Source organism: Chiloscyllium punctatum, chromosome 1, assembly GCF_047496795.1.
Source record: "Chiloscyllium punctatum isolate Juve2018m chromosome 1, sChiPun1.3, whole genome shotgun sequence".
Taxonomy (NCBI): domain Eukaryota; kingdom Metazoa; phylum Chordata; class Chondrichthyes; order Orectolobiformes; family Hemiscylliidae; genus Chiloscyllium; species Chiloscyllium punctatum.
In genome coordinates this window covers 144,861,460-144,869,289 of record NC_092739.1, presented here as the reverse complement: position 1 = coordinate 144,869,289, position 7,830 = coordinate 144,861,460, and the positions used below count along the sequence as shown (strand labels likewise).

General features: G+C 42.4%; 1 protein-coding gene across 1 annotated transcript; it reads right to left on the bottom strand.

The window, feature by feature from the left end:
* Nucleotides 1-6,588: 6,588 nt before the first annotated feature.
* On the bottom strand, nt 6,589-7,560 carry LOC140480089 (olfactory receptor class A-like protein 1). The gene has a single exon (XM_072574726.1). It carries the CDS (start codon nt 7,558-7,560, stop codon nt 6,589-6,591), a length of 972 nt encoding a protein of 323 aa, XP_072430827.1.
* Nucleotides 7,561-7,830: the final 270 nt, after the last annotated feature.

Below are 7,830 nucleotides of genomic sequence, written 5' to 3'. Positions count from 1 at the left end.
TGAGATGAATGACAATCACAACCATCTTCCTTTACGCCAGCAGAGTTTTCACTCTCGATTCCCATTGGCTCCAGCTCTTTGATGTCAGACTGCTTATCTCATGCTGCCTTGGTCCAGAAAAGATTTACAAGGATGTTGCAGGGTTGGAAGATTTGAGCAATAGGGAAAGGCTGAACAGGCTGGGGCTGTTTTCCCTGGAGCGTTGGAGGCTGAGGGGTGACCTTATAGAGGTTTACAAAATTATGAGGAGCATGGATAGGATAAATAGGCAAAGTCTTTTCCCTGTGGTTGGGAAGTCCAGAACTAGAGGGCATAGGTTTAGGGTGAGAAGGGAAAGATATAAAAGAGTCCTACGGTGCAACGTTTTCATGCAGAGGCTGGTGTGTGTATGGAATGGGCTGCCAGAAGAAGTGGTGGAGGCTGATACAATTGCAGCATTTAAGAAGCATTTGGATGGGAAGGGTTTGGAGGGATATGGGCTAGGTGCTGACAGGTGGGACTAGATTGGGTTGGGATCTGGTCGGCATGGATTGATTGGACCAAAGGATCTGTTTCTGTGCTGTACATCTCTATGACTCTAAGACTCTATGTCAACTTTACTAACCAAAGCTGTATCGAGGCAGAGTTCAATGGGCCTGGTGGAAGTATGTTTTAATGTGTCACATGGGCTAGATAGTGTTTGAAAATATGTTATGACAAGTTCTGAAAGGTCAGTATGTACACTTAAAAAATGATCAGAGTTCATGCTTGACTACAGTAACTTCTAAACTTATAGGAGGTTCCACTGGTTAATTGTCATGTACCTTCTAATGATTAATGGATTAATAAACCTCAAACACATGTGCAGTACTGATGAGGTGGCTCAACACAGAAAGTAGCTAAGCATTCGAAAGTGTAAGTAAAATGTATATAATTCCAGGCAGGTAGATGGGATTAATTTAGAATTGCATCATAGTCAGCACAGACATAGTGGGCTAAAGGACCTGTTCCTGTGCTGCATGGTCCTGTGTTCCATATTCTCAAATGTTGTAAGATTGGCAATAGCTTAAATCAGAACTCACGCTGCACAGAAAACTATAACAGCAAAACAGAATGAGGCACAAGGACCTAAACAGAGAAGTGGCTTTAAAAAGTGGGAATTACACACCAGCAGTACATGAGATACACAAATTAGGTCCCGTTAGTAATCCTTTTCCTGAATGAACGATTAGGAGATATTGGGTTGCCCAAGAGTCAGTCATCAAACAAATATATTCCTTTTTTAAAAGCACAACCACTAAAAATTAGTTCATAAAACAATGGAATAAAATATAACTTATAACTTCAATAACATCAGTGACAGTGTCCGTCAAACATCCAGTCCTTCAGGTGCCCATTGTCTTAAATGTACCGAGAGACACAAAGTTCTCCTTCTCTGGGCCACTGAGCATGGATGAGACTGCAGGACAGAGGCAGGCAGCTGCAGAGATCACCCACTATGGGAGGCATCCAAGTTGGACCTTTAGGTAACCATTTTGGTTAGAGTCATGAAAACATGCAATTCAGAATAATTTGCATACATACAATTTAATGAAAAAAAGATACTGAGACTGAGATCAACATTATTAATGATGAAAGCAGCTTCCTGATGAAGGGCTTTTGCCCGAAACGTTGATTTTCCTGCTCCTCGGATGCTGCCTGCCCTGCTGTGCTTTTCCAGAACCATTCTAATCTAGACTTAAATCAAAGGGAAGCAATCCATAAAAGGTTTATGATACAGATACCCGGAATAAGCAGATTGCTTTATGAGGAAAGGCTGGGCAGGCTGCTCCTATATCCACTGGATTATAGAAGAGTCAGAGGTGACTTCATTGAAACATGAGGGAGCTTGACCAGATGGATATTGAAAGGATGCTTCCTCATGTGGGCAATCAAGAAGCTGTTCACAGTTTAAAAATAAGGGGCTGTCCATTTAAAACAGAGACTAGGAAACATTTCTTTCTCTTAGAGTATGGTAAGTCTTTGGAATGGATTGGGGATTGGCTGTCTGACAGAAGGCAAAGAGTTGGAATAAGATTCATTTTCGGAATGACAGCTGGTGACAAATGGGTTCTCGCAGGGTTCAGTGCTGGGGCTGCAGCTGTTCACCTTCTATATTAATGATCTGCGACTGGGAGCATTCTGGCGAAGTTCACTGATGATACGAAGTTAGGTGGACAGGCAGGTAGTTCTGAGGAGGTGGGGAGGCTGCAGAAAGATTTAGACAGTTTAGGGAGAGTGGTCCAAGAAATGGCTGATGAAATTCAATGTGAGCAAATGCAAGGTCTTGCACTTTGGAAAAAAGAACACAAGCATGGACTATTTTTTAAACGGTGAGCAAATTCATAAAGCTAAAGTAGAAAAGGATCTGGGAGTGCTAGTCCAGGATTCTCTAAAGGTTGATTTGCAGGTTGAGTCCGTGATTAAGAAAGCAAATGTAATGTTGTCATTTATCTCAAGAGGGTTGGAATATAAAAGCAGCGATGTGCTACTGAGATTTTATAAAGCTCTGGTTAGGCCCCATTTAGAATACTGTGTCCAATTCTAGGCCCCACACCTCAGGAGGAACATTCTAGTACTGGAGCACGTCCAGCGGAGATTCATACGGATGATCCCTGGAATAGTAGGCCTAATATATGATGAACAGATGAGGATCCTGGGATTATATTCATTGGAGATTAGAAAGTTGAGGGGAGATCTAATAGAAACTTACAAGATAATGCATGGCTTTGAAAGGGTGGACTCTGGGAAGTTGTTTCCTTTGGGCAGGTAAACTAGGATCTGTGGGCACAGCCTTAAAATTAGAGGGGCTCAATTTAGAATGGAAATGAGGAGACATTTCTTCAGCTAGAGAGTGGTGGGCCTGTGGAATTCATTGCTGCAAGCTCAGTGGAGGCCAGTACGTTGGATGTCTTCACGGCAGAGATTGATAAATTCTTGATCTTGCAAGGAATTAAGGGCTACGGGGAGAGTACGGGTAAATGGAATTGAGATGCCTATCAGCCATGAGTAAATGACGGAATAGACTCAATGGGCCGAATGGCCTTGCTTCCACTCCTATGTCTTATGGTCTTATGGAATTCCATTCCTCAAAAGGCAGTTGATGTGGAACCTTTACATATTTTTAAGGGAGAGGTAAATTGTTGATTTCTAATGGGATATGCAGAGTAGTGATTGTAATGAGGGCTAGGTGGTTCTCATTGACAATGTGATCCTTGATTAGGGTTGGTAACTTGGGTCAATCAGGGAGTCCTAGCTGACAGATATAAATGGGGGATTCAGAGATTCTCCTCATTCTAGGGATTGGCTCTGAGCTGGTTGGTCAAAGCCCACGTACTGTGTACATGCAAATAAAGAGTGACTTGGTGATGGGATACTGGCCTCCTTGGAGTTATTTCATGCAGGAATGTAGAGTTGAAGTTAAAATCAGAACCGTCATGATCTTATTGAGAGGTGGAGCAGACTTAAAGGATCAATTGGCACTTATTGTATGTGCATAATTTGATTTTTTAAATTTAAGACTAACTTTTCAAGTTCTAAAAGAGAGTTGGGAATTAGGAAATCTCACACTGTTACTGGCCTGGACTTCTAAATGAGAATTCCTGACAGTGATCTCAGGTTGGAGAATAAGCCTTATGCTCCATACTTCAATCTCCAATTTTACAGTTGATCTACTCCAAGACAATAGCTTTGCAGCAGCATAAGTGTGACAATATAATAGCATCCTTAATACAATAAAAGTTATTTTCTAATTTGCACTTCTTTCATTAAGAAATTAACTTCTTCCTTTGTTCAAACGGATTCAAGCCTTACATAGAATTTAAAATTGCAGTGAACTGGTCTCTAAACTAGCGCACTCTAAAGAACAAACTGTTCAAGAAAAATGAGGTTGATAAGCCTGACAGGAAGAAACCAGTCACCGGCTGAAAATTGTTGGAGTCAATAAACTGAGACAAAGTTAATTGGCATTTGAAATAGTTTTATTTTATTTGTTCATTGCATAGGAGCATTGCTGACTAGGCCAGCAGTTTTTTTCACATCTTTGGTTGCCATGGAAACATAGAAAGTAGGAGTGGGAGTAAGCCATTTTGCCCTTTGAGCCTGCTCCAGCATTCAACATGATCATGGTTGATAATCCAACTCAATACTCTGTTCCTGCTTTCTCCCCATACCCTTTGATCCCTTTAGCCCTTAGAACTATATTTAACTATGATAATATGGTAGTGAGTTACCTTCTTCAACTGTGTGATGTAGGTTCTCCCAAAGTGTTGTTAGTACAGGAACTCCAAGGTTTTGACCTTGCGACAGTGAAGGAGTGGTGATATAGTTCCAGTCAGGTTGGAACATGCCTTGGAGGGGAATGAAGAGATGGTGGTGTTCTACATGCTGCCTTTGTTTAGCTTGCTAATAGATGCCAAGGTTTGGAAGGAGTTGCCAGTGTGCCAATGATGAAGGGAATGAATGTTTAGGGCACAAGGGGTGTTGAGCTCTTTAAATGATGCTGAAATGCACTCATCCAGGTAAATGGAGAATATTCTATCGTACTTCACTAATGAAAGTTAGCATGGACTAGTTTGTCTAATGTTAGACTAATTTAATTGAGTTCTTCAATGAAGTAACATAGGAGGTTCATGAATGTAACAAGATTGATGTACTGTGAAATTCCTTTTGAAAGTCAATATTCAAAGTGTCATTTAATTGCCTTGTTCACAAAATTAAAGCCCATGGGATTAAAAGGGAAATGGTAGCATGATCATAAAATTGGCACGGAAAGCAGAGAGTAGCACAGGATAATTGTTGTTCAGACTGAAGGGAATAGACAATGGCATCCAGGGGTGAGGAACTTGGAACATTTTTGATCTTCATATAAAGAAATGATAGGATTTGGATATGGAGGATGTTACTTCAAAGTATGCAAATGACATGTAGCAAGCAATGAGGAGGTTAGTAACAGCCTTAAAATGTTATCAACAGTTAAAATGATCAGACAATGGTGCATGAACTATGAAGTGATACATCTTAGTAGGAAGATTGAGAAATATGCCATGAGGCTAAATGGTAAAATTCTAAAGGCCACTCAGAGGGTGGTGAATCTTTGGAATTACAGAGAACTGTGCATACTCAGTTGTCGAGCCTGTTTGAATCTGAGACCAACAAATTTTTACTGATAAAATATATCAAATGGTACAGGGGGCATGCAGGAAGTGCAGATCAGTTAGGATTACATTGAATAGCAGAGCAGGCTTGAAGGGCTGAATGGCCTACTTCTAGATCTACTTCTTAGGTTCTTAAAGAACCCTAGAGATGTTTGAATACAGATGTTTCAAGATGACAGAGCAAGTTGAGAAAACTGTTTAAAAATAAAGGGAATGCTTGGCGTTATTTTTTAAAAATAGCATGTGGAATTAAAATAACAAAATTGAACAGAACCTTGATCAAACACTGGCTAGGCCTCATCATGGCAGCAGCATCCTTCCATCTGTATAAGAGATGGACATGCAGTAAGTATTTTGGGGGTAGGACAGATTCATATGGCACACTTTGGTTGATGGTGTACAATTTAGAATGTAATGTATATTAAACATTAGAGAGTTCAGAGAGGAGATTTATGAGAATGATATTGTGGTTGAGGAATTCAGTCATGTCGGGAGATTGAAAGAGCTGGGGCTTTCCTTTCTCGAGCAGAGAAGTTTAACAGAAGATTTGATAGAGGCATTCAAAATCATGAAGTGTTTTCATCAAGTAAATTAGGAAAAACTGCTCCCAATGGCAGAAATATTAGGAACCAGAAGACACAGGTGTAATATGATTGGTGAAAACACCAGAGTGACAGGAACATATAAAATTGTAATGGAGCACTTCGGACTACACACAAGAAGGATGTTCCTCCTGACTGGGGAGACTAGACCCAAATGACATAGTCTCAGGATACAGGGTCAGTCATTTAGTGTTAAGGTGTAGAAACATTTTATCATTCAGAGCATGGTCAAGAAAGCTGTGGAGGATGGGTCACTGAGTATTTTCAGGGAAGATATTGTTAACTTTTTAGATATTAAAGGCATGAAGGGATATGGAGAGAATGTGGGGTTGAAATAGAGGATCAGCCATGATCTTTTTGAACAGTGGATCAGGCTCAATGGAGTAAATGGCCTACTCCTGCACTTAGATTGTATGAACCATTGCTTTCCAAGGAGCCAACTGCGATCCAGAAGACACTACCTGAAGGAAGCCAATCCAGTTACAACATTTCGAAGACTATTGGATAAATACTTGGAAGGATTCTTAATTTTCCTCCAGAAGTGCGGGGGAAGAGCACAGGACTGAGATTTGACAACAGTAGACGCTGGCATGGGTGGGTAGACCTCCCCGTGCTGTGTGGTTCTGTGCTTCTCGTATAATTCCCCACTGTAGTGCAGAATTACTGAATGGCGCTTTCCTGAATGGCAATTTCACACAGCTACCTTGTACACCCCTTTAGTCTCCATCCTTACCTACATTGTAGGCTGGGCACAGATCGTTAGCTCTCTGCATTGCCCGAGGTCTGAGTCCTCCCGCTACTTGTTAGATCAACTAGATTTCCACATCCTGGAAATGTGCTGCTTTCCTCTGTTTCAAACGCCTGCAGACCGGAATGAACACATCTTTGACATTCCTGTGTCCAAAAACCAGGACATACGAACTGGCCGTGTAGTAGAGAGAGGAAATCAAACTGGACATGTACTTCAAAGTCTGGTTCTGCCCTTGATCGGGCATGACGTTTGCAATCAGCATAATCCAGACGATGTCATTCGAGATCCAACAAGTCACGTAGATGCAGAGGAGAGAGACCAGGATCCTAGTTGCCTGCAGGATGGTCTTGTTCCCGGGATTTAACCCTTGCCCTGCCACCCCCACTCTCCTCTGGTGCTTGCAGAGAAGCTGAATGATCAGAGCATTCAGCACCACCACCCAGACGATCGCTAGCAGGTCCAAGCTGACCGAGATGTAGGTGACGATGTCAGAAGCCGAGCTACTGGCCAGGCCATTGCAGCTGGCGCTGGGTAGGTACCAGACCGAGTGGTTCTGCTGGCCCTGCGACAAGTGGATGATTTTGTCCATGGTGTACGGAATGTAGAAAGTGAAGCTGGTGAGCCACAGGGCACTGATGGAAACATTGACGTACCTGCTCTGGTGGCTGAGGATGTAATTGACCAAAGCCCAGTTGGGTCGCTTGATCTTGATCAAATGCAGGAAACTGAGGTTGGAAACTGACCAGATGCTGATGCACCTCAGCGAGGAGTTCAGGTACACCAGGATGATGCAGCCTGTCTCCTGGAGCAACTCGACCCTGTAACATGTCAGCATTTTGGGGATGCCTTGGTAGAAGCACAGTAACAAGTTGACGAATGTCTTGTTGACGATCACTCTGTCCAGCGGCGCGAAACGCTTCTGTTTCACAGCAACGCTGATAAACGCGAAAAGGACGATGATGTTTCCCATTGTACCCAACACAATTGTAACCACGAACACCAGCATGAAAGGGATCCCTTCTCCATCTACCATCGTTTTCTACCTCCCCTTGTCTCTGTCTCTATCTTTTTCTGTCTCTGCCTCTCTCTCTCTCTCTCCTTTCCGAGGGTGGGCGGAGGATGGTTGCAAAAGCGTATTTACGATTCACCAGGTGCCAGCAGTTGACATGGTGATTTATATTCTGTGATAATGTGACGGAGGGGGTGAACTCTCTTGGTCACATTGCTATAGAAACCAGTGGAGGGTATCCCTCCAGAAGTGTGTGTGTGTGTGTTTTGTTATAAATGTCAACTCGAACAGGAC

Bases quoted from the DNA above. Each gene is read 5' to 3' on its own strand.
- LOC140480089 (XM_072574726.1), bottom strand. From the start codon at position 7,560: ATGGTAGATGGAGAAGGGATCCCTTTCATGCTGGTGTTCGTGGTTACA.